Raw genomic sequence first — 27,910 nt, forward strand, 5'->3', positions numbered from 1 at the left:
ATATGTGTATGAAGCATTTATTTGTAATAATCTCCAATAAACAGCATTTTAATAAATTTAGAAAGAGAGAGAAGCCTTGTTAAGAGATGGACAGAATGCTGAGTCCTGAAGATTCCATGGCAGTTGGAAAGAGATAAAGGAGAACCAGGAAAATGGAGTAATTAGGGGCTTCCTTACCACAGCCCCTGCCACTAAGAGCTAATGAGGGCAGGGAATCAGCAATCATGTGAGAAGGGAGGAAAAACCATTGGTGAAATCCTGGCCTCACTGAAGTCACTGGGAGTTTTGCCATTAGCTTCATTGGGGCCTGGATTTTATCCCAGGGGCTGTGAACAGGAAAGAGAGTGAGTTTATTAACTTAGTGGAAACAGCAATCTGTACATAAAGAAGACCCCTTCACAAGAAGGTGGGTATGGGCGACAGGTGATGGATCACTTGATAATTACCTGTTCTGTTCATTCCCTTAGAAGCACCTGGCATTGGCCACTGCCAGAAGACAGAACACTGGCCTACATGGACCTTTGGTTTGACCCACTATGGCCATTCTTATGTTCTTAAGAGTCTGTTAGAGATTGAAGGGATAACCCCATCAACCCCAAGAGCCTTTCAAAGAAAGGGATTAGTCCTCCAATATCTTATTGTGGCAGGAATTGAGGGATTAACCCCAGCATTCCCCAGAGTCTGGGGTTAACTCCAGCACTCCCCAGGGTCTGTCAGAGACTGAAAGTTTAATTCTGTACCCCTCCCATACAGACACAGGAATTTACCCACCCATCCCACATCAGAATTTAACACTAATGGAGAATTTAAACTCCCCTCGCGCCTAAACCTGACAGGCATAAACAATTTTATCCCAGAAACAGAGGAATTTTATAGATGCAAAGAGAAATGGATTAAAATAGTTCAGAAACAAACCTTCAGTAAACTCAAACTGTAGTCAGTTATATCATGTTTGCGTGTGTCTGACCAGGGACAGGAATAATGTGTTACTTAGATAAGTGAGTTGTCTGAGAATGTTAAATATTTCTCTTTTTAAATAGATTTAATATAAATATTGTTACAAAGGGAAACAGCTAACCTTGGGGGTTGGCAAAAGATAGCAAAGGATATTTTGGAAAGAATGTTTCGTGCAATGGTATGCAAAGCCATGATTACAATAAGTCCATGCTTCACTTTTGGAGGCTTCTTCTCCCCTCTTTTCCACCTAATGTGGGCTTTTTTTAGTTTGTGCAAGCAATGTTGCCAATGCTTTCCATTGGAAAATCATGAGTCAGACCCTAAAAATAACAAGATTGACCTAAAAATCAGGAGGTTTTTTTTTAAATGAAATATGGGTTCTCTTTATTTCTCTTCTGGTTTCTGAGCCTTTAATGTGCTTTCCGGTCACATTTTCAATCTTTCCTCTGCAACCACACAGGCTAGAAACTTACCTTTCTAGTACAGTGGGAGCCCTGGCCACCCTGGGGCTGATTGCAGGGGAAGCCCCAGCAACCCCAGGACTGACTGACTGCTTTCTAAGGGTATGTCTACACTGGCAAGTTTCTGTGCCACAAGTTATACCACTTTTATTAAAACACTAGAATTAAACCATTGTTGAGTGTCCACACTGTGCTCCTTGTAACAATGGAGTGCATCCACATTAGCAGCTCTTGCCACAGCAATGACAGCAGTGCATTGTGGTAACTATCACACTGTGCAACTGGATGCAGGATGCTTTGGGAAGGGTTTGCAATGCCTTATGGGGCAGGCACAGCATCACATGATGCAGGTTTCCCAATCCCATTGTACCACGGGCATCCTACTACATTGCCAGCTGCTTTTCAACTGAAGTGGGGTGGGGGGGGGGAAGTGTGTGACAGAAAGTGTGTCAGCATGCTGTCTTGTAAGTTCAGAAGGCAGCAGGAAGCACCAGTCCTGAGGCAGGGGGAAACTCCATGACCCCCCCCGACACACACACAAACACACACACACACCCTGCCTCTGTGTTCAACAGTACAAGCATTCCACATTAATGGTTTGCTCTGTGTCCCGGAGCAGATCAGCACAGCACGCAAGGACTGTCAGAAACGGTGCTTTGAAAGGGATGGGGCACATATCTCCAGGGCAGCTGAGTTCAAAACAATGAGCAGAGCGGTGACTTGAGGCATTATGGGACAGCTCCGGAGGCCAATTACAGTGCAGAAAGCAATCAAGTGTCTACACTGGCAATAGAGCGCTGGAGCCTCTGTCCAAATACCCTTACGTGTCTCATCTGGGTGGTTTTTTTCGAGTACTGCAACTGAGGAGTTTCTGCGCACAAAGTGGCTTGGCAGTGTGTACACTTCTGCAGTTTGAGTGCAAAAAACTGCTTTACTGTGCAGAAACTTCCCAGTGTAGAAAAGTCATAAGTAAAATTAAGCCTCACTCATGATCTTGCGAAAGAACTCTCAAATGTCAGGATTTTTTTTTTTTCAGCCACTTGCTAGAAAAAAAAAATTCTGACATTTGAGAATTCTATCCCGAGGTCATGAGTGAGATTTAGTTTTACTTAGAAATCATCTTTTGTGATAAATTTGTGTGAGTTGACACATCTGAAACCACTACCCAATCAGCAAATGTGGATGCTCTGTGACCACATAGAGAGAGAAATTACACTGGTCTACAATTTTTGAGAAGTCGTCTGCTTCAGAGATAAAATGTGGTATTTATGATGTATTTTGATGTGCTGAATTCAAATATGAAATAAAGACAACTGATTGGCTTACTGTTGCTAGATATTTAAGTTTCTTACTTTATGTCTATGTATTGTTAGATAGTATTTTAATCATAAATTGTAACACTAGGTTCTTTCATGTGTTTATGGTTGCTTTACATATAATATTCACCTGTCCTGTTATGTAACACTTTAAAAATCAAGCAAAAGGGTTATATAAATAAAGTTATTATGAAAAAAGGCAAAAAACTATTATGTACATAGTTTAGTCCTATTCAATGTCTACTTCGGCGCTTCTTGGCTTGTTTCTTGTATTCATTAATGGAGCATCTCTTGTCCACTGTCCAGCAATAGTCTGCAAGCATTGAGCCTCCATTTGCCCTGATAGCGTTTCTCTTGTTGCAATGTCCCTGGTGAAATGTCACCGTGCTCGTCAGCTCACTGCTGCCGCCAGTTTCAGGAAAATCTCGATGAGAGTGAAAAAAATCTATCTTAGTGACATGTCAAACCAAGGCTTTGTATGCCTTGAGGAGGTTTCCACAACCAACTGTAGTTGTCTGCCTTGTTTTTCCGAGAAATTTATTGCCACTAACTGGAAGGCTTTCCATGCCGTCTTTTCCTTGCCAGCGTGCGTGTGCAAATGCATCATCTCGAAGAAGTCACGAATCTTGAGACCAAAAAAGACACCTTCCTTTATTTTAGCTTCACTTAACCTTGGAATTTTCCATGGAGGTATTGAAAGCTGCTTGTGTTTTGTCAATGGCCTGACAAAGTCTTCATCGAGACCCAGCTTGATGTGTAAGGGTGGTACAAAATCTTCCTTGATTCACAATGGTGGATGCTGAACACTTTCCTCCCGGGCTCACAGACTGTCGGAGTGGCCAATCTTTTCCTGATGTAGTGTGAATCTCTTGCACGACTATCATGTCGCAGAGAAAACAGCAGTACTTTGTGGTACCAGTCTGCAGACCAAGCAAGAGAGCACAACCTTCAAATCGCACAAAGCTGCCACTTGATTGGTCATAGTTTATGCACCTCAAAGTTGTTTCATGTTGTCATAGGTTTCCTTCTATGGACTGCATGACCAACTGGAATTGACGGCAAAAACATGCCATTATGCAGCAAAACAGTTTTTAAGACTCGTCTTCGAGAATCAATGAACAGTCCCATCACTGGATCATGAACGTGTTGAGGGCTGCCCATCACACCATCGATGTTGTTGCAGGCTACAAGATCACTTCCATGAAGAAGAATGGGACAAGATCCTTTGACGGTCACGGAACATGGAAACGCACATCTACCTCCAGGAGATTTCCACTGCTGTAGTCTGGAGCCAACAGCTAGACTAGAGCCAATCAACAATTTAAGCCAATTTCATTCTCAGTGACCCAGAATTAGTAAAGTTTGACTACATTTATTTCAGAGGCATTTTGGCTGTACAGCAGTGTTATGAAGCACCAGCACAGAATGTCATGGGCCCATACACTACCACAGACCATAGGTCAGAAGGGACCAATAGATCATCTAGTCTTGACCTCCTGCACAAGGCAGCCACAGAACCCTACCCATCCACTTTTATAACAACCCTAACCCATGACTGAGTTATGAAGTCCGTCAAAATTGTGGTTTGAAGACTCAAGGCTGCCGAGAAATCCCCACGACAACGACCCATGCCCCACGCTGCAGAGGAAGGCGAAAAACCTCCAGGGCCTTGCCATCCACCCTGGAGGAAAATTCCTTCCCGACCCAAATATGGCGATCAGCTAAACCCTGAGCATGTGGGCAGACTCACCAGCCAGCACCCCAAGAAAGAATTCTCTGCAGTAACTCATTCCCACGCCATCCACATCCCCCACAGACCAGTGAGAGCGACTACTGCTGTAATCCAAGAGCATTGCGCCAAATAAACTATCCTCATATACTCGTCCATATAAAACGTATCAAAGCTTAGTCGTAAAGCCAAGAATAAGTCTTTTGCCCCCACTACTATCCTCGGAAGGCTGTCCAAACTCACTCCCCAATGGTTAGAAACCTTCGTCTAATTTTCAATTATAACTCCTATATCCAGTTTGTACCATTTGTCTTGCTGCCTCCATTAGTACTAAACTTAATAATTCCCTCCCCCCTAACGTTAATCCCTGATTATATTTATATAGAGGCAAGGCAATCTCCGGAGCTTCTTTTGGCCAGCTAAACAGCAAGCTCTTTTGGAGTCCCTTCATCAAGGCAGTTTTTCCATCCCGGATTCTATCCTAGGCCCGTCTTGAAACCTGTTCCGTTTTGAAATTCATCCTTCTAGAGGGACAGCCAGAATGCCACCAAACATCAGTGGGGTCTCATCGCGCTTATAAACGTGACCTACAACCCCTTATCTGCTGGAGAATGACCTGCTCTGATGCCAATCCTAAAACCGATTTGCTTTGTTAACGGGCCATATCACATTGGCGGCTCTAGTTCATCCTGCTATCAACAATACTCCAAGGTCCTTTATTCTCTGCCTACTGATACATATCCAACGATGCTTCCCCAACGATAGTACAATTCTTATTATTACCCAAGGTGCATGACCGCACTTTTCAACTTATATGATTCATCCTATTAACTATTACGTCCAGTTTACAAGTGGTCAGATCTCCTGAATAGTATCGCCGGTCTCTCCGTGTTAGCAATACCCCCCAGCTTTGTGTCATCCGCAAACTTTATGAGCACATTCCCGCTCTTTGTGCCAAGGTCAGTAATAAAAAGGTTAAATAAGATCAGTCCCAAAATAAAATAAAAGATAGTCTGTAGACAAGAGCAGCATGAATTTTGCTGAATGGAGAAACATGCTATTATCCCACGCTGGGTGGGTGAGGTATTGTGGCCTGCTACGTGCAGAAGGTCAGATGGTCCCTTCTGACCTTAAAGTCTATAACTGCCAGAGAAGAGCAAGAAAAACTAGCCAGCTCTACCTAGAGCCATGAGAAAGAAGCAACTGGAAGAGTGTTTCTGCTACTCCTTCTGACATGAAAAGCAGTTAGCAGGACAGAAAAGCTGCTGGCTAAGTTAGAGACAGAGACAAAAGTGACTTCTGGTCAGAGGCTGCAAGAGAAAAGTCCAGCAAAGAGGAGAAGCAGGTGGAATCCTGAGAGCTTCCAAGCTAGAGAACATGGGAACAAAGGGAATAGTTTTCTCTCACAATTTTTTACACCAATGAAACTTTTCTGGCTCCAATTACCCAACACCTCATTTACTCCACTGCAATAGAGGAATAAGGCCCAAAGAGTTATAGTACAGTAATACAAACAAGAAAGACCATCACCTACTGCAATTGCTCGAGAATCTTGATATCCAGATATAAGACTCAGCAGGAGGGTTAGCCAGGTTTAATAGTAAGTGTGGGGAAGAACGCACCTTACAAAAGCTGGCAGGTTAGTGAGGGGGTATGGTAAACCTGAATGAACTGCCTCTTTTAGACTTTCTGGTCTCACGCTTACTTCAGATTTCCTTGCAGGGAAGTTACTTTATTTCCCTATGGGTATGTCTACACTACAAAATTAGTTTGATTTAATAGAAGTTGATTTTTTAGAAATCGATTTGATACTGTCAGTTGTGCGTGTCCCCACTAAGTGCATCAAGTTGGTGGTGTGTGTCCACAGTACCGAGGCTAGCATCGATTTTCGGAGTGTTGCACTGTGGTAGCTATCCCACAGTTCCCACAGTCTCCGCTCCCCACTGGAATTCTGGGTTGTGTTCCCAGTGCCTGATGGGGCAAAAACATTGTTGCGGATGGTTCTGGGTACATGTTGTCAGCCTCCCCGCCCTTCCTCCCTCCATGAAAGCAATGGGAAAAAATAATTTCTCGCCTTTTGCAGGCGACATATCACAGCAAGCATGGAGCCTGCTCAGCTCACTGTCACCATACGTCTCCTTGGTGCTGCTGACAAATGCAGTACTGCAGTGCTACACAGCAGCAGCTCTTTGCCTTTGCAAGTTGTCAAAGACGGTTACCAGCCATACTGTACTGTCTGCTGCTGTCATGGGTGCTCCTGGCCAGCCTTGGTGAGGTCGGTCAGGGGAGCCTGGACAAAAATAGGAATGACTCCCCAGGTCATTCTCTTCTTTAAGTTTTGTCTAATGGAGATTCAGTCCTGCCTAGAATATCAGGCAAGCCTACTAAAGAACCACAGATGCAAACAGCCACTTCGGGTCAGAGCCCCAGATATCCCGCAGAAATGATGAACTGCATGCCATCCTAGGGGGTGCCCCTACAACAACTCCACCCGTTGCTTCCCTCCTCCCCATCCCTCCCAGGCTACCTTGGCAGTTATCCCACCATTTGTGTGATGAAGTAATAAAGAATGCATGAATCTGAAACAATGTTGACTTTATTGCCTCTGCAAGCAGAGATCAATGGGGGAGGGGAGAGCGGTTGGCTTACAAGGAAGCAGAGTGATCCACCATTCTGCACTTGCTCAGCCTATAGTTGGACTGCTCCTTACTACTGTCCAGGCTTCATGAGCCATGGGAGCAAGGGGTAGGCTGGGGTGCGTGCGACCGTGTGGTGCTACTGACTGGGAGAGCAGCCTGAGGCAGAAGCCTCCAGCTGGCATGATATTCCAGGCAGGACTGAATCTCCATTACACAAAACTTAAAGAGAGAATGACCAAACGGCATTCCCATTTTTGTCTAGGTGCCCCCGACTGACCTCACCGAGGCCGGTCAGGAGCAGCCATGTCTGCCCAGGCACCCCCGACCGACCTCACCAAGGCCAGGCAGGAGCACCCACAGGACAATGAATACAGCTACCAGTCATACTGTACCATCTGCCGTCGGCAAGGCAAGGCAAGGGGATGCTGTTGTATAGCGCTGCAGTACTGCGTCTGCTAGCAGCATCCAGTAGACATACAGTAACAGTGAAAAAAGGCGAGAAACTATTTTTTCCCGTTGCTTTTATGCGGGGGGGGGGGGGCTGACGACATGTACCCAGAACCACCGGCGACAATGTTTTTGACCCATCAGGCATTGGGAGTTCAACCCAGAATTAAAATGGTTGGTGGAGACTGTGGGATAACTACAGTTGACAGTCGCCCCTCCCTCCGTGACAGCAACTGCAGACAATCGTTTCACACCTTTTTTCCGCACAGACGCCATAGCACGGCAAGCATGGAGCCTGTTCAGCTCACCGCAGCAGTTATGAACATTGTAAACACCTCGTGCATTCTCATGCAGTTTATGCAGAACCAGAAAAAACAGGTGAGGAGGCAACGGTGGTGTGGTGATGAGAGTGATGAGGACATGGACACAGACTTCTCTCAAAGCACGTGCCCCAGCAATGTGGACATCATGGTGTTAATGGGGAAGGTTCATGCTGTGGAACGCCAATTCTGGGGCCGGGAAACAAGCACAGACTGGTGGGATCACATAGTGTTGCAGGTCTGGGATGATTCCCAGCGGCTCCAAAACTTTTGCTTGCTAAGGGCACTTTCATGGAACTTTGTGACTTGGTTTCCCCTGCCCTAAAGCTCAAGAATACCAAGATGAGAGTAGCTCTCACAGTTCAGAAGCGAGTGGTGATAGCTGTCTGGAAGCTTGCAACGCCAGACAGTTACCGGTCAGTCAAGAATCAATTTGGACTGGGAAAATCTACTGTGGGGGCTGCTGTGATCCAAGTAGCCAATGCAATCACTGAGGTTATGCTATCAAAGGTAGTGACTCTGGGAAATGTGCAAGTCATAGTAGATGGCTTTGCTGCAATGGGATTCCCTAACTGTGGTGGGCCGATAGACAGAACTCATATCCCTATCTTGGGACCAGACCACCAAGGCAGCCAGTACATAAACCGCAAAGGGTACTTTTCAATGGTGCTGCAAACACTGGTGGATCACAAGAGATGTTTCACCAACATCAACGTGGGATGGCCAGGAAAGGTTCATGACGCTCGCATCTTCAGGAATTCTGGTCTGTTTAAAAGGCTGCAGGAAGGGATTTATTTCCCAGACCAGAAAATAACTGCTGGAGATGTTGAAATGCCTATAGTTATCCCTGGGGACCCAGCCTACCCCTTAATGCTATTGCTCATGAAACCACACACATGCACCATGGACAGTAGTAAGGAGCTGTTCAACTATAGGCTGAGCAAGTGCAGAATAGTGGTAGAATGTGCATTTGGATGTTTGACGGGTCGCTGGCATAGTTTACTGACTCACTCAGACCTCAGCGAAACCAATATCTTCATTATTATTGCTGCTTGCTGTGTGCTCCACAATCTCTGTGAGAGTAAGGGGGAGACATTTATGGTGGAGTGGGAGGTTGAGGCAAATCGCCTGGCCACAGATTACGCACAGCCAGACACTAGGACGATTAGAAGAGCACACCAGGAAGTGCTGCGCATCAGAGAAGCTTTGAAAACCAGTTTCATGAATGGCCAGAGTACTGTGTGACAGTTCTATTTGTTTCTCCTGGATGAAAACCCGCCCCCTTGGTTGACTCTAATTCCCTGTAAGCCAACCGCCCTCCCCACTTCGATCACAGCTTGGAAATAAAGTCACTATCATTTAAAAACCATGTATTCTTTATTAATTGATTAAAAAAATAGGGAGATAACTTACAAGGTAGCCCAGGTGGGGTGTGGGAGGAGGGAAGGAAAAGCCACTTCAATACTTGTTGAATGACAGCCTTGTGTCCACTGGGGTGGAGTGGCTGGGTGCCCAGAGCCTCCCCCTTTCCCCCCCACGTTCTTGGGTATCTGGGTGAGGAGGCGGCTATGGAACCTGTGAGGGAGAGAGGGCAGTTAAACGGGGGCTGCAGCAGCAGTCTGTCCAGCTGAGGTTCCTGAACCTCCACCAGACGCCGGATCAAGTCCGTTTGTTCCTGCAATAGCTCCAGCGTTGCATCCTGCCTCCTCTGATATTCCTGCCACCATCTCTCCTCACGTTCACTGGCCGCTTTCCTGTCCTGTGCTATTGTGTCCCTCCACCCTTTCTGCTGAGTTCTTTCAGTGCGGGATGCTGCATGATCTCAGAAAACATTTCATCGCATGTGTGGTTTTTTTACCACCTTATCTGAGATAGCCTTTGGGACAGAGGAGGGAGGCTTGAAACATTGGCAGCTGTGGGAGGAAAAAAATGGAGAGAAGTATTTAAAAAGATACATTTTATAGAACAATGGGTATACTCTTTCACGTGAACAACACTATTCACATTACTTAGCATATGTGATTTTGGTACAAGGTCATTTTTTGCATTTTATATTGAGTGCCTGCAGCTTTGATGTTAGAGATCAAACACGCCGGGCAACAGAATTCGGCTTGCAGGCGACCACGGTAAGCCATAGTCTTTCGGCTTCTGCAACCTTCATAACAGCAGTGCCCTCCTTTCTCATACCAAGCAAAGCCCGTTGAGCTCTCCATTTAGGGCTGCAGTTTTCATGTTAACGTGCAGCAGCAGAAACCAAACTAAACACTCCCCCACCCTTTTCTCTGGGATGACCAATTTAACCCTCCCCCCGCTGCACTGCGCGGCTGGTATCAGGGAATATCCCTGCTAGCCAAATACGAACAGCTCAGCGTGAAGCTCCCCCCCATCCTTTTCTCTGTGATGATCGTTTTAACCCTTCCCCAACCGCGTGGCTGGTATCAGGAAAGATCCCTGCTAGCCAAATGCGAATAGCTCAGTGCCAATGCTCCTCCCCCTCCCCTGCCCACTGCTTGGCAACTGCAGGGAGGATTTCTTTTCAGCTACAGGCAAACTGCCCAGTAGGAATGGGCACCTATGAATGTCCCCTTAATTAAATTCCCGTATTTCAACCAGGTTACCATGAACGATATCACTCTCCTGAGGAGATAAAGAATAGATGTTGCTTGAATGTCAGCAAACACTGGAACCATACACTTCAGGCTTTGTCATGCAATGATACCAGATTATTTGCTACTAGCATGGCATGGTAAAGTGTCCTACCATGGAGGACGGAATAAGGCTGCTCTCTTCAGAAACCTTCTGCAAAGGCTTTTAGAGCACCTCCAGGAGAGCTTCATGGGAGTCCCTGGAGGATTTCTGCTCCATCCATAGACACGTTAACAGTCTTTTCCAGTAGCTGTACTGGCCATGAATGCATCCCAAGTCCTCAGGGCAAATTAATCATTAAAAATGCTTGCTTTTAAATCATGTTTTATATTTACAAAGGTACACTCACCAGAGGTCCCTTCTATGGCTTCATGGTCTGGGATACCGCCTTGGGAGGGTATCTCAGTCAGGGTGAGAAAAAGATTCTGGCTGTCGGGGAGAACAATGTGCTGTGTGCTCTCCTCAACCTCGTCCTCCTCCTCCTCATCTTCCCTGTCCGCAAAATCCTCAGGCATGGTGACTGAGAGTACCTCATCATCCGAGTCCATAGACAGGGGTGGGTTAGTGGTGGTGGCCCCCCCTAGAACTGCCTGCAGCTCAGCACAGAAGCGGTATGTCTGTGGCTCCGTCCTGGAGCATTCATTTGATTCTTTGGCTTTCTGATATGCTTGCCTCAGCTGCTTAAGTCCCTGTTGTGGCCTCTGTCAATCATGGCCTTGGAGATTTTGTCAAATGTTTTTGCATTCCATCTTTTGGAACGGAGTTCTGATAGCACGGATTCATCTCCCCATATCTAGTACCTCCCACACAGTCCATGCTGGAGCACTTTTTCGATTCTGGGACTGCATGGTCACCTGTCATGATCAGCTCTCCACGCTGGGCAAACAGGAAATGAAATTTGAAAGTTCGCAGGGCTTTTCCTGTCTACCTGGCCAGTGCATCTGAGTTCAGATTGCTGCCCAGAGCGGTCACAATGGTGCACTGTGGGATAGCTCCCAGAGGTCAATACCATTGAATTGCATCCACACTAACCCTAATTTGAACCGGCAATGTCCATTTCAGCGCTACTCCGCTCGTCAGGGAGGAGTACAGAAATCAATTTCAGGAGCCCTTTATGTCAACAAAAATGGCTTTGTTGTGTGGACAGGTGCAGGGTTAATTTGATTTAACGCTGCTAAATTTGACCTAAACTCGTAGTGTAGACCAGGCCTATCTTATGTAATTCACTCTGTTGTTATGGTGAGGAGGGGCCTATAAGTACGTACTAGAAAGACATAGTCTGCCTTCTCCTTTCCCTTTGCCTCTGCCTTCAGTTCCATGCATACATATGCCCATAGAGACTAGGCTACTGCTCTCCTCCCATACCCAGGATGTTCATTATACATAGGAGGATAGGAAGTGGCTAGCCATATACAGATTACTCTTAAAGGACCCAGAAGTAAAAACCTACTAGTTAGGTACTGGTAGGAATGTTAGTGAGATGCAGCTTGCATCAAAAATAAGGATAGATTAGGACTGTGAGCCAGTTAATGGGCTTTAGCAAGTGTTAGGATGAAATAGTCCTAAATATTTTACCTGAATATATCTTAAAACAGATTTACAAATAGATCTGATTGAAAAATAGTGGATTTTCCCCCACAGAAAATTTCAACATAAAAAGATTTCTTTTTCATTTAAATTTAATGTGGAAAACTTTAGCTTTTTGGTGAAATATCAAAACCAAAAATATTCAGTTGAAGACCAAAATAGTTCAATCCAAAATGGTGCTGCAGTGCCTTACTGGAGTTGTAGTTGTGGTGCCTTATGCTATTGTTCTCCTTATGCTCTGTGCTGTTCTCTCTGACTAGATTACATCTTCCAGGATGCACCACTCTTACCTTTGTTATGAGGGGTGGTAGTGCATCATAAGAATCCATTGTTGTGGTGTATCATGAGAGATGCAGTCCAGCCAGACAACACTGCCCATCAAGAAGAATGGGAACCTAAGGTATGCAGCACCATTTTGACTCAAAATATTCAGGTTTTGGATGAAAACCATTTTTTTTTCAATTTTGGGGCATTTGATTTTTTTGATAAAATATCAAAAAATTGTGTGCAACATAGACACAATGTTTAGTCAAAGACCCAATTTTTCTGTCAAGTTTCAGTGGAAATTTTTTGACCATCCCTGCTTTCAATCCTTTCAACAAACATCCACATCACCTAATGTCATTTTTAGTTTGTCAGTGTCTAAGCCAAAAGTACCACATGCAGCTATCCATTTCCAGTTTAGGAGTTCATCTAGGAAGAGGCAGTATTGAGCAAAAGAGTCTTTGTCATGCCTTCTTAGATTTTTAATCTTCTTTTGAGTTCCTTGGGATATGTGCTTAATGGTCAACGTCACATGGCCCTTTGAAAACCATCTTCTGTTTCTCCTAACTAACTGTAGATGGAAAAACTTGAACTCGTGTGACCTTGGAGTATGCATCGGACATATGCATACTTCGTGCAGCATTTAATGAAATCACTGATTAATGAAAACACTTTTCAAACAATCCCAAATTAATTTAACTGTTATTACCTTCAGCAAATTTAATGATCTTTTCTTGTTTGCCACCTGATGCCAAACTGCACATGATCCCCTTCCACCTCTAGATCTGCCAAGTCTTACTTATCTGGAGAAGAAAAGCTCTCTCCATAGGTTTAATTTTAAGGTACTTTTGAAAGTCTTGCCATTTTGTTATGAAAGATTTAGCTGTGTGTTTCAATAAGAAATTTCAAATCTCCCTCATTTTCATGATGTTCCATCTTGACAGACATTCTTCTATTTCCCCTATATGCTGTATACAGTAAAAATATATTATTTCATGTGCTATGTAATTTGTAAAAAACATTGTCCATGTCATCTTTCATCTCAACTACTGCAACGTATGTCTTTCTGCATCTTAAATGCTATTGCTTCAACCATCTTCATTTCCCACCCTTCCAACCATTTCACTTTCCTCTTTGAATCATTTCACTGGCTTACTCAAGCCTTCCACATCAAACTCAAACTTCTCATCCTCATCATATGTTGTCCATGTAGTTTAATAGGAAAAGTGTATAACTATCAAATATGGGAAATTATATATGTGTAGCCTTGCATTTTAAACTGACGAATGTGTAATCTGTGTGTACCTTAATGTTGCTTTTTCAGAAGGATTTTGTGTTGTGTTTATATTTTGAGATTACTCATAGGCGAGCAGTATTTACTTTGGATCTACTATTGTGATAAATATGCATTTCAAAGTTGTACCATTGTCATAATTATAAGCATTTCCTTTATCGTTGATATGGATAGAATTTGCTTATTACATAGGCAGCATAAAATTTATGACGTCCTCAACTATTCATTTCCTTGCTCTCAAATGCTTGGGTTCTGAAAATGTTGAGTTATGCCACGATTTTATTATCAATTAGCAACCTTAATGGGTTTTTGAAGCAAAAATTTTGGATTTGGGAATTTATCAAAGGTATTTTATTTTTTTAAACTTTTTTTATATAAGAAAATACAGAAATAGATTTTAAAATTTTCAATTCATGCAATGGAAAGTTATTAAATCAACAAAGCACACAGCACTATTGAAGCTAATGAACCTCCTATGGAGCCCTGCTTCGTTCAATGCACAGTTGACATGATGCACTGATTCATAAGGCCCTGATCCTGCAAAGATTTATGCATATGCTTAACATTATGCATATGGTTAGTTCTGCTGAAGCCCAGTCTTAGCAGGATCATGAGCTAGGCATGCATGCATAGCACAGCCTATCTTCAGTTTGAACCCTGAAAATCTGTATGGGTATTAGTAAAATATTTTTGAGCTACATTAGCTATAAGTAAAAAATAAAATCAGGATAATTTTAAATGCCCTATGATTCAAAAACTAATTTTGTTAATTTTCTTCATGCTTCGCAGAAAAACATCCTTTTGCCTTCAGACTAAATGTGGCAATTTTCAGGCATAACACATTTTTATAACCAAAGTTATAGATGTGCTAGAATAAAGTTTTATCATAGAGCTGTTCACTACCTTAATATATGGAGAGACTATCATCTCTCTGTACTATTATTTCAATCTTTCCACAGACTCGGGAAGACACCATTACACTAGTTTAGGTTTGGTTCACATTTGGAAGTTTTTCCAACCATAAGGAATATTAAACAACAACAACAACAAAATGAGTTAAAGTTTAGATTCTGCAGAATCAGATGGGTCCACTTGAAATGTACTGGTGCTGTGTACTACACATTACTAACTTAATTAAAGCTGATCCTTGCATTCTTAATCTATAGGGCTAGACCGTCAACTAGCATAAATTTTAGACTTTAAGGGCAGAAGGAACCATCATGATAACCTAGTCTGACCTCCCACATTCTTGTAATTGGACTATAACTGAGTTATTCATGTCCTCAGATTCTGATTTAAAAGACTTCACGTTGCAGATAATTCACTATTCATTCTAGTTCAAACCTGCAGTACTTGCTGAGGAGACTGAAAATCCCCTAGGGTGTCTGCCAGTCTGACCTAAGCCAAAATTCCTTTCTGACCCTAAATATAGTGATCAGTTAGACCCTGAGCATGTGGACAAGACCCACCAACCAAATACCTGGCTTCATGGAAGAGGACATGTAGGCAAGAATGGAAGGACACAAAAAGTATGATCAGTTATCTGGCTTTGCCAGAAGACAGGAGGCAAGGAGAGGAATACAATACATGCAAAACAAACTTATACTCTGCCTTGCACACCACAGAATGCCATCTGGCAGTGAGACATTATCATCATGTCTCGCATGACCTTCTCATAATCAAACTAGAGAAATACAACCTAGATGGAGCTACTATAAGGTGGCTGCATAACTGGTTGGAAAGTCATTGCCTGAGAGTAGTTATCTGTGGTTCCACAGTCATGCTGGAAAGGCATAATGAGTGGGGTCCCGCAGTGTTCTGTTCTGGGTCCGGTTCTGTTCAATGTCAATATCAATGATTTAAATAATGGCATAGAGAGTACACTTATCAAGTTTGCAGACAATACCAAGCTGGAAGGGGCTGCAAGTGTTTTGAAGGATATAAATTCAAAATGATCTGGACAAACTGGATAAATGGTTTGAAGTAAATAGGATGAAATTCAATAAGGACAAATGCAAAGTACTCCACTTAGGAAGGAACAATCAGTTGCACACATACAAAATGGCAAATGACTGCCTAGAAACGAGTACTGCGGAAAGGGATCTGGGGGCCATAGTGGATGACAAGCTAAATATGAGTTAACAGTGTAACACTATTGCAAAAAACAACAAAAAAAAATGAACCCATCATTCTGGGATGTATTAGCAGGAGTATTGTAAGCAAGACACGAGAATTCTTCTGCTCTACTTCAAGCTGATTAGGCCTCAACTTGGAGTATTGTGTCCAGTTCTGGGCACCACATTTCAACAAAGATGTGGACAAATTGGAGAAAGTCCAGAGAAGAGCAATAAAAATGATGAAAGGTCTGGAAAACATCACCTATGAGGGAAGATTGAAAAAAATTGGGTTTGTGGTTTGTTTAGTCTGGAGAAGAAAAGACTGAGAGGGGACACGATAACAGTTTTCAAGTACATAAAAGGTTACAAGGAGGAGGCAGAAAAATTGTTTTTCTTAACCTCTGAGGATAGGATAAGAAGCAGTGGGCTTAAATTGCAGCAAGGGCAGTTTAGGTTGGACATTAGGAAAAATTTCCTGTCAGAGTGGTTAAGCGCCAGAATAAATTGCCTAGGGAGGTTGTGGAATCTCCATCACTGGGGATTTTTAAGAGCAGGTTGGACAAACACCTATCAGGGAAGGTCTAGATAATAGTTGGTCCTGCCTTGAGTGCAGGGGCCTGGACTACATGACCTCTCAAGGTCCCTTCCAGTTCTATGAGTCTATGATTCTATGATTCATCATTATCACTCCCAAAAATGCATTGGTCATTGGGGCACCAACAATGATGAGCAATCAACCAATTGTCTCCACCACGGACGAATGTATGTCAGTGCTCAATTCTCCATGAAGACCATTCCTGTCCACTCTTTTATGTTGTCACTACATCGCTTCTTCTGCCTACCTCTTTTTCTCTTTCCTTGTACTGGCCCTTGGAGGATGATCTTAGATAGGCCACATGATCTTGTTACATGGTCATACGACTTCAGCTTGTGCCTCTTCACGGTCGAGTGAGACATTATATCACATGCCAAATGTTATCATGCAGTCATGTTATTAAGCATGCCATAGGGTACTGTATAATAATAATAATCTGCTGTTTTGTAAGTTGTATGCCATATGGTACTACAAGACAGTGATACATTATCTTCTATATCAAAAGGATACTATATAATAGTGATAATAGTATCTCACACACCACAGATAGTACTATACAATAGTGATATGCCTTCTCACATACCGTAGATAACATACAGTACTAGAGGGATGCAGTATTTCCCATGACGAATGGTATACTGACGTACTATATTGCATGCTGTAAAACACCACATGATAGCAATATGCTATCCCCTATGCCGTATGGTGTCCTATGGTATCTTGTATGCTTTACAGGACTATGCAATTGTATTAAGCTGTTAGCTATACATTAATGATACACTATAGCCTCACATCCCTCTCTTCTCCACTCTCTCTGGCTCCAGACAACAACCTCCTCGACCACTCTTGGCTCTTTCATTGAAGAATTTGCGAGTCACGTGAAAGGAGCCTTCTGGAGCTGGGCCTGGGCGCTGATGTCACATCCTCCCGTGGGCCAATGGCAGGGTCTGTTTATGTTGGGCCTAGTTTCATATTCATAAGCGAAGACCTGTAGGGGCATTGGCTTTGCTGTGGGTGGTTGCTGCTGCCGGAGGCTCCAGCGGCGGCTGTGATCGAAGCTGCTGTTCTCTCCGCGGGAGGAGGGAAGGAGCCGACGCTTCGTGGCACGTTCGCTCGCAAGAAGCAGCTTTGACTCCGCGTCTGTTCATTCAGCGCCCAGAGGAGTGAACGAGCAGAGCGGAAGCGCGCATCACCTCCTCCCTCCCGTCTGCAGCGGACGAGAATGAGAGAGAATGAGCCAGAGAGACACCCTGGTGCATCTGTTTGCTGGAGGGTAGGTGCAGCCACTAATTATTTACTCTGGCCTCACCTAGTGCCCCACTGGCGTGTGTATGTGCAAACCCTTTGCAATGTGATCAGCCAGTGGAGAGGTCTCAGGGAAATGGGGCCTGTCAAGGAATAGAAGGAGGTAGGGGGAAAGCGGTTCGCTAGTGTTTCTCAGGGAGATCCCCTTTGTGCGAGATGTTTTCCCGTTCCTGGGTGTCAGCGAGGCCTGTACATGCAAAGCAGCACCTCTCCTAGCTCCTCCTCATTGCTGCAGCCACCAGGGAAATGGTTTCCAGATCTGCAGTCTGGTGCAGCCGCTGCTGTTATGGGGGTTGGGATTGCTGGCGAGGCAAATCCTCTTTGCGGAGATGGGTGGTTGGGTCTCCACAGCTCTCATTGTGGAGGGCCGAAGAGATTGCAGTGAGTGGGGTAGTGGCAGCAGGGAAACTTGTCTGGAGTGTGGATGGGAGGAGGCCACCCACTGCAGTGTCTGCATGGACTGGGGACTGATCTGCTGGTTGTGTGTGTGGAGGGGGGTGGGTGTGTGTGTGTGTGTGTGTGTGTGTGTGTGTGTGTGTGGGGGGGGGGGGGGGGGGGGTATGAATCTCAACCAATTCTCTCCAGGGAGGGAGGTGTGGGCAAAGGGGTGAGATGCTTGGGCTGAGAGTGACTTGGTTGGCGTTTGGGGGTGAACGAGTTGGCTGGCTGCCGCGAGCGATGCGGAGGGAGGGTTGAGAGGGGGACCGTGGACACCACGAAGGCAGGCGGTAGCTTGGAGGGAGGGAAGGGGGTTTCAGGGCACTGTAGGTGGAAACTGGCGAGCGGGGAGGTAAAAGGGTGTCTTGGGGTGGCGGCGGCGTTGTTTCCGGAGGAGGTGTCTGGGCTGCATGGCAGCAGGGGCTGTTTGCAGTGGGGAACGCGGCTGTCACAGTGCGAGTTGGCGGGCACTTTCGGACAATGTCTTGCAGAGTGAGCTGGACGAGCAAGCGAGTGCTTGGGCCGAGGCTGGCATTGTTTGTGCAGATACCAGGGTTAAACACTTTCTCCAATCTCCCTCTTTCCTGTAAGGCTGCCTAGTTTATTCTGCAAGCGGGTGGATTCCCCTCTCCTCCCCCCAGCTGTTCCTTGCTGCAACACCCAGCCCCTGCCCGGAGTCTTCAGGCACAAACAGCAACCTCTCCCCTCTTGCAACTAGCTATAGTTTCCGCCACGTAAACGTGACCATCTTGGCTACTGCTCAGGACTTGCAACCGCGTCTTCACACCGGGGGCGGTGAAGATGGCCTGAGCCTGCTGCATTTTCCTCTCCCATGTGCACCGCAGTGTGGCTGCCTCAGCTGCGCACCTTGCTCACTGCTCCCCACCCCGGTGTTAATGCCGCGCTCTCCGGGCCTAAACGCCGAGCCGGGACAGCGTCAGTGCCCAGCCCGGCAGAGCGAGGATCAGCCCTCAGTGCCTCCATTAGTTCCGTTCCTGTTCGTTCCGGGGAGGAGCTGGCAGAAAACAGAGACCACCTGGGTCTTTGAGAGCCTCAAAGCAGAGAGCGTCGGGTCTCCTGCCCCTCCTTTTTTATCACAGCCAGGGGAGGAAACTCTTCTGCTCTTCGCTGAAAGAGGACCCACCTTTCCCAGCTGGCTGCACACCTCTGGCTGTAGCCGCAGGGAGCAGTAGGGGCGGCGGGGAAGCTGCAAAGGTAGAGTCACCCTCTCTCCCCCGCGCAGCTTATGATTATCTAGACGCAGAAATGCTCTCCGACCCGCCGCTGCTGCTAGATAACAGCGTTCCTCCCGGAAATCCCTCTCCCCCTTGTGCTAAGAAATCCCCCCCCAGGGAACACCCTACGGTTCACCCTTCTCTACCTCCCCCTTGCCGTGATCCACCCTTTCCTTTCCCTCCCCGCTTCTGAATGTGGAGGCAGGAGAGGAGGCTGTAGGGGGATCCCCGCCCCCCAGCCGCCTGAGTTAACTCCCCTCTCTGCACCGCTTCTTTCCAGCCTCTCCCCTCCCTGTGCGGCGCTGGTCATGTGAACGGGGCCAGCTGGAGCTGGGCGGCGATGTCACGTCCTGCCGGGGGCCAGTGGCGATGTCTGTTGATGTTGGGCCCAGCTGCGTGTTCATAAGTCCAGGTCCCTGGTTTGCCGTGGCTACAGCCGCGGGAGGACGCAGCAAGAGCAGCAACCCCGGCTGCCGTTGCCTGTGGGGAATGGGTGTGGGCTCGCTCTCCACGCGGGACACAGCCATCTCTGTCGCGGGACAGCTCCATGCTCAGCAGCAGTAAGGGACCTGGATGAGCACAAGCGCCCATTACCTCCTGTCTGCAGGGGCCAAGCATGAGAGGGTGAGCCAGAGATACAGCCTGGTGCATCTCTTTGCTGGAGGGTGGGTGGTGGAGCCACTAGTTTATCTCTCTAGCCCCCCACTCCTTATACTGCCCCATGGTATGGGGGTGTGGCAGGGGGGAGAGGCTCTGATGGTGGGGGTGAATCTCTCTGTTTTTATGTGGTCTCTTAATGGAAATTGGAGGTGTGCCTTGGGGTCATAGATGGCCATGGGGGTATTTTATTGTTTGTTTAATGGTATGTTTCTCAGGAGAGGAATGTGTCATTCACATACCTCCCTTCACCCCAAAGGCAGAAGGGATTGCAGAAGTGCTGCATGCAGAAGCATGTATCTGGCCGGCAGTAGGGCCTGTTGGCTAGGATGGTTTTTGAGCTGGAGGAGTTGGGTGCCAGGGGGTTGTCTTAATCTTCTCAGGAGCTGTAATGTGAGGAACCTCTTTAGATGGCCTGTCTATTGTAGAGTTGTTTGCAGGGCCTTCAGACAGTTCCTAGGGTAGGAAGAGGGACCTGGTGTAGGAGGAGGAGAGGAGAAGGTTCATCTAGACAGATCTTATAGAAAAGGAGGCCAACTTAACTGGGTAGTGTGTGTGTGTGTGTGTACACATATGTACAGCTGTGTGTGTGTGTGCAGATGCAAAGGTGTGGGGAGGAGATAGGGATGGATTCTCAGGCTTAGTCATTTGGGCTTAGTGTTCTGGTACAGCTGGGAGAGGATACCTTAGCTATGTTCGGTGAAGAATCATGAGGGTGGACTATCTAGTTGTCCTGGTTTTTGAGGATTGGGAGTATGGCTTTGGGGGAGGGTGGGTCTCTTTGATGAGAGATTGCAGATTCAAGCTGAAGCAAACTATAGGATTTGAGTGTGAGTACACACTCTAGGATCTTAGTGAGCAGAATGTGTGTCTGATCCCCAGCACTTTCTTGTAACAGTGCTTGGGCAGGTACAATTACTTCCAGTTTCTGCCCTTCAGATGTACAAGTGGAAGGAGAAGACGAGTAATACAGCAGCAGGGCCCAGGACAGCCTCCTGGATTTCAGCTCCTTGTAAATCTTCAGAACAATGAGCAAGAGAGAGTCCCTGCTGCCGCTAACATTTTGAACCCCCATCTCAACACCCTGACTTGACATCTCTACAAAAGGAAGGCCAAGAGAGTGAGAGAAGCTTGCTTGAGAGTAAACACAAGGTTCAGGTCTGTAAACTGAATCAAGGCCAGATACAGATTGTTAATCTCTGAAGCTAATGAATTTCCCTGTCCTTGATAAGAGGTCTGATCTATAAACTTTGTGGTCTGGCAACCAGGCCCTTCAAATGAGTCAAAGGTTATGTTGCGTGGAAGATGCTGAGACAACTTATATTGCCTTTTCACTGGATGCTAGGCACAGATTTGTTTCTAATCCTGGCTCAGCAAAGCCAGAAGTATATATTCATTCATTTAGCAGTGTGAAAGTTATTTAGGGTAACTGACAAACCCGTATGTCACTTTAGTTTATAGCATGAAGAGTGATCTTTCCTTGAGTGATTCCTTTTATTTTAGATTTTACTGAAGAACATAGAAGAGCACTTTAAAATATTGCTTTATATCAGGGCTGTTGCCTTATCTAATGCTCTACTCAAATTGTATGTGATGGGAACAATATGGGAAGGTAGGAAAACAGGATTTTATTCATCTTACTGGGGTGAATGTAGTGCTTATGAAACATTCCAGATATGGGACCAAAACAGAAAACTCCAACATCACTTGCTTTAGGGGTGAGGGGGACTAGCTTTAGGGGTGAGGGGGCAGTTCAGTCTTCATTTCCATTCAATTGTTGGCCTCTGTATTGAGACTACTGCTGAAGAAGTCAGTTGTAGTGATTTAATGATGCAGATGAATCTTCTTAGAACTGAATTGTGATCACTAGCTCATTTCATAATAGTCACCAAACAAATATCTGCTTGTAACAGCTCCTGGCTGCTACCAGCTTGGTCTGGATTTTAAACTGAAGAACTAAAGTTGAGAGAATCCACATTCTATTTCTGATTGCTTTCCTCTCCCCACTGCCACCCCCATGTACATGCCCCATACTCACATAGCTCCCTTTGTCGCAGGCTTGATTGATTTTGTAGCATACTGAACTTTAAACAGGCTGTAGTTGTTGCATAATTTTTCAGTATTTTTAACTATTAAAGCCATTTTACTTTGGCAGTTTCATTTTATGAAAAATAAGCAAGTAAAGATGATGGTAAATATTATCAGTGTTTTATGACATCCAACTTAAAATAGAAATAATATTCAGCTATCTAAAATAATAAACAATTAGAGTATCTCTTCTTTCATGGGATTAGGTCCATTGAAATACCCTGTGTATGTTGAAGTAACAAAAACTTTTTCCTAGTAAACATTCAAGTTTTACTACATATTTCTACTGGAGTAATTTGACCGCCAGTACATTTCTGCTCCCTCGGTAGCTTTATGAAAGTTTCACTATTGTTCTGTGAAATCTACCTTTTGGATGACTATAGCTTCCAAAGGTGAGAATCTTTCAAAAATATATCAAAATATGGTAGAAGTCACATTTGGAACTAGAAAGTCAATAGTGCAGGGAAACATCAAATAAGCATTGGCTCATTTTGATGTGTAAAAGACCGACAAGTAGGAGATTCAAAGGTGTTATTAAAACAAGAGTTTGGCATTTCGTTCATTTGGTAACAGAACTTTGCAAATCATTTTTCTGCTATTGGAACATCTGGTCTTAAAAAAAGAAAAGCAATTTTAATCAGTAATAACTTGCAAGGAAATATTGTTTTAAATAGCAAACGCCTTTGGCCACTTTATGAATCCTTGCTTTACTATCTGTATACTGAAATACCAGTGGACTTTTTTTATTGCAAAATAACAGTTACAGAGTAGAACCATAATTCATAGATTGATAGATTCCAGGCCAGAAGGGACCATTGGGATCATCTTGTCTGATCCAAAATAGAACTTCCTACAACAGATCTTTTACAAAAACATCCGGTCTTGGTTTAAAAATTGCCAGCGATGGAGAATCCACCATGATCCTTCGTAAGTTGCTCCAGAGGTTTATTACTCTCACTGATAAAAAATTTATGCCTTATTTCCAGTCTGAATCTGTCTACATTCAACTTCCATCCATTGGATTCTGTTATACCTTTTTCTGTTAGACTGAAAAGCCTGTTATGAATATTTGTTTATCATGTAGTTACTTACAGTCTGTAATCAAGTCACTCCTTAACCTTCTCTTTGCTAAGATAAATAGATTGAGCTCCTTGAGTCCTTGAGAAAGTATGTTTTCTAGTCCTTTAATCTTTCTCGTGGCTCTTCTCTGAACCGTCTCCAATTTATCAACGTTCTTCTTGAATTGTGGGCACCGGAATTTGATACAGAATTCCAGCAGTCGTCATACCAAGGCCGAATACAGAAGTAAAATAACCTCTCTACTCCTACTCAAGAGTCCCCTGTTTATTCATCTAAGGATTACATTAGCTGTTTTGGCCACAGTGTTGCACTGGGAGGTCATGTGGGGGTCATAATGGATAATCTTCTGAACATCTTTTTCAGAGTCCCTGTTTCCCAGGATTGCGTTCCCCATGGTGTCAATATGGCCTACTATCTTTGTTCCTAGGTGTATACATTGACATTTAGCCATATTAAAACACACGTTTTCCTTTCACCCAATTTACCACACTTAATCAGAAGCTCTTTTTAATATTCTACATCAGAAGCACCAGAAGTTGATTAAAAGGATTTATACTTTTAGATATACTGTCAAGCCTGGATCGGTGTTGCATTATGCTTGTGCAATCACTGATACTGCTCACTTTCAACACAGCCAAAGTACTATATTCATACTACATTATTATATTAGTACTATATTCTAGCCATGCATCAGGATCCACAGCCACACACCCATGTACCCATGCAGAGTCCCACTAATTTCAAGCACGTTGCATTGAGGATTAGAAATCTGCACTAGTGGATCTTGATCTAGGATCAGTGCCTTATGCGAGATTTCCAGTCACCTGAAGACTTGCTTGGATGCACTTCTTAGAACTTTTTTTATTCTTTTTTTTTTTTTAAAGAACTACACAATCAGGGATTAGCATAAGCTCTCTGACTTCTGATTGAGTCCATGCATTTGTATTCCCATGTAGTCTTGTGATGGGTACTAGATCGGGCATATTAACCCAGGCCAGGAAGGGGAATGTACAGAAGATTACCAATTTTAAGATTGGAGAATCATGTTAATGGATCTCTGTATTGGAAAGCATCTAAATTAATATTTTAGTCCAGTCCAAGCATGTACATTAAATCTATCTATTGATTACAGGACCTTCTGTGAAAAAGTTTGTAGCAGGAATCATTTAAAAAAAAAAATCTATACAGAAAAGAATGATGCCCCTTAGTAATTGGTTTTGGAATTCATTGGGGGTGGGGGCATCTTAGTAATTGACTTGGTAATTTGTGGGGAGGGAAGGGGTACTAGAAATTGGAGAGTCACAAATGAAAATTAGTTTAGTAATTAGCATCCGTGCTGGAGTGACTTCCTTTCTGTTCCAGAAATGCCCAGGGCCTTGGGGTTGCACAGAATGAGTTTATCCTTAAAACAGTAGGAACTCAGGCTGTGTGTTCTCTGGGACCAGTCAAGGATAAGGCATTACATTACTACATAGATGTTGAGAAACTTCTTTGCTTGAGTGGTGTGGCTGAGCTGTCCAGTTGCTTGACTTTCACTTTTTTTTTTTTTTTAAGCTGTTTGGTTCCCTGCAGCAAGTTGACCTTTCTCCTGAATAGGTAAACATGCTTCAACAACAGTCTCCAGGGGATTCTGTAATCTGTACAGCTAACCAGAAATCTTTGGAATCCTAAAAATAACTGAAGTCATGCAGCAGTTTGTCTGCTTGTAGGTTTTTAGTGAATCTCTGCAAAATACTGAAACAGAGTTAAGTCTTTATAATTCATAGGATGAGGGTACACTGTACAGATTAACAGTGTTAATGTCTGAAAGGGAGGATTCGTGCACTGATAGTTTCCTGTGTTCAGTTTAAGATGTTAACTGGTAGCTAATTTAGGTGTGTGTTTGTTGTTTGTTTTTTTTAAGTTGTACAGGGCATGTATGATTAGACTATTGGGAGGTAATTCATAACAATAAGACAAAAAGTACTGTCAGGTTTACTTCAGTTGTCCTAACCGCTGGACCAAACCTACTTCCCAAACTTAAGACTCTTGGCACAAGTTAGTATACTTTGATATATTTCAGATTTAGTCCTGATCCTCTTCCTTTCCTAGGCCACCCCAATGCCTTCCCTCCTGCAGTTTCCCCTTCCTCTTTTGCCCAAATAATCCTCTCAGAAAAAAACCAGGGTTTGTTTAGAATTGAGACTGTGTAATTTGCTCCATGAATTGGGTGTTGCTACTTCGAACTTCTGTGCCCTTGGTAAAAATAGCTAATGATATTTTGAGAATTGTGGCATATCTAGAATTTTCTATTAGAAAGCTGATGTTATTTAAAGGGTCACTGTCAACATAAAGATGAAGTTATAAACAAATTTATTTACTTCTCTTAGTTATAGACACTCCAAAAACAGCATAAAGAGTACCACAAAAATTGTTTTCTTTTCGTGTTTTTGCAGTTCTTTCAATTTGGATAATGAAAATCAGTTCAGTGTTACTGCCAGATTCTTAGTTTGAAACTCAAACCCTGCAACATGATTAGAATTCTTTTAAAAATTAATTTCATTGCAATTTTTTTTTTAAGCAGTGGAAATATTCCTTTTGGTCTTAGGTTTGTAAAAGAAGGTGTTGGCTTTTTCTTTTTCTTTTTTTTGTTTTGTTTTGTTAATACAAAAATTAAGTGTTGAGCTTTTTAAATAAACCAGTAAAACCTGAACAGCTGAATGAGACTTTCTGCTGGCTAATATTGTTAGATTCCTTGCTATATTTTGTGGGTCAAGTGCATTCTCTGGATGATTTGCTGTTCTTAACTAGGGTTGCCAGGTGTCCATTTTTCAAATGGAACATCTTGTTGAAAAGGGACCCTGGCGGCTCCGGTTAGCACTGCTGACCGGGCCGTTAAAAGTCCGGTTGGCAGCGCAGCAGGGCTAAGGCTCCCTGCCTGCTATGGCTCCGCATGGGTCCTGGAAGCAGAGGCATGTCCCTTCTCCGACTCCGACATGTTAGGGGCAGCCAGGGGGCTCTGCACGCTGCCCCAGCCCCAAGCGCCAGCGCTGCAACCCCCATTGGTCAGGAACCACGGCCAATGGGAGCTGCGGGGGCAGCGCACAGAGCTACCTGGCCACGCTTTTGCGTAGGAGCTGGATGGGAGCGGGGGACATGATGCTGATGATGATGCTTCGAGGAGCTGCTTGAGGTAGGCGCTGCCCTGAGCCTGCACTCATGACCCCCTCCTATGCCCCGACCCCCTGCCCAGCCCTGCTCCCCCTCCTGTGTTCCAAACACCTCGATCCTAGTCCAAAGCACTCCTCTGGACCCCAAACCCCTCATCCCCAGTCCCACCACAGAGTCCACACCCCAAGCCAAAGTCCTCACCATGCCCCAACACCCTGCCCCAGCCCTGATTGCCCTCCCACCCTCTAAACACCCTCCTGTACCCCAAATCCCTCATTTCTGGCCCCACCGCAGAGCCCGCACCCCCAGTCCAGAGCCAATACCCCAACCCCCTGGAGATTTTTAAGAGCAGGTTAGACAAACTCCTGTCAGGAATGTCTAGATAATACTCCGTCCTGTCTTGAGTGCAGGGGACTGGACTAGATAACCTCTCAAGGTCCCTTCCAGTCCTATGATTCTATGATTTTATCAACTACAGTTGGTTAATAACAATAGTAAAAGTGTCTTGATTTAATTAATAATCTAAGTTCTTAGTCAATCACATAGTGTTTTAATATGATGTGCTGCAAAGAGCCACAGGAGATACCTTAAAGAGCTGCTTGCGAGCCTCAACCTGAGTAACATTGGGTTACAGAATCTCTTTTTAGTAAACTGTAGTAGTTTGTCCATCTATTAATGGTATGCCAGAATTATGAACACACAGAAGTGGATGTTTCTTTCTATGTATTTTTTGGTGTCCGTCTTAGTAAATAAACTGTGTGTGCAACAAATATTGAAGACTAATATTAGGAATTGACTGATACACAGGGATAACACGTCTTTCCTATGAAAATGCACTTTGGTCTCATTATGCTACTGTCAGAGTTACTGACCTACTTGTAAAGTTCCTTGTATGTCTGTACAAATTATGTTTAGCAGCATGTCTGATATTTTAGTTCTTCACCCACAGATTCTATCTATTGAATCACAGTGGAGGGACATGCACAGATTGGATTTTTTTTGTCAAGTTAAAATTTAATTTTTATTTTATGTAATATATTATAATATAATATTTACAATACATTCATTTTCAAGATCAGGGCTTCACTTAGTGTTTCGGTGCCATTTCAGTAAATCTTGTGACTGCAGTTAATCACTGCATTGTATTCAGTTCCTCAGTGTTTGGGAATTTTCCTTCTATCCAGGCAAGTAAACAGCTGATGCATTATTACAAAATCTCTATTGAACCTTCCTCTCTCTACACTATTCTCTAATCTGACAAGTTAAGTGCAAATTCTAGAGAAGTTGATTGTGTGTGGTGGTGGTGGTGTTTTTTGTTTTGTTTAAAAATACTAAAATAAATATTTTTCACAATTCCTCCCCCCCCCCCTTATAATATGTAAATAAAATAAATCCTGAGCTATAATCTAACTCCATTGTGCCACTTTGGCACAGGAGAAAAGTGAGAAAGCACATAGATCTTCCACACTGATTCCTGTACTGTCATATATAAGGCTTTGCGTCACTCTGGCAATGTAGGGGCCTTAAAACTTCTACAGATTTTGTGCTCCTGCAGGAATTGACTGAAAATGGGAATAGCTAACTA

General features: G+C 44.2%; 1 protein-coding gene across 1 annotated transcript in view; it reads left to right on the forward strand.

The window, feature by feature from the left end:
* The first annotated feature begins 19,494 nt into the window (after window positions 1–19,494).
* SLC25A36 (solute carrier family 25 member 36) overlaps window positions 19,495–27,910 on the forward strand; it is a 58,704-nt gene continuing 50,288 nt past the window's right edge. Inside the window, exon 1 of the mRNA XM_075068982.1 lies at window positions 19,495–20,015. Within this exon, the coding sequence (XP_074925083.1) occupies window positions 19,924–20,015 (92 nt within the window). The 5' untranslated portion in view covers window positions 19,495–19,923. The remainder of the gene's footprint in view (window positions 20,016–27,910) is intronic.

This window comes from Chelonoidis abingdonii, chromosome 8 (genome assembly GCF_003597395.2).
Source record: "Chelonoidis abingdonii isolate Lonesome George chromosome 8, CheloAbing_2.0, whole genome shotgun sequence".
Classification (NCBI taxonomy): domain Eukaryota; kingdom Metazoa; phylum Chordata; order Testudines; family Testudinidae; genus Chelonoidis; species Chelonoidis abingdonii.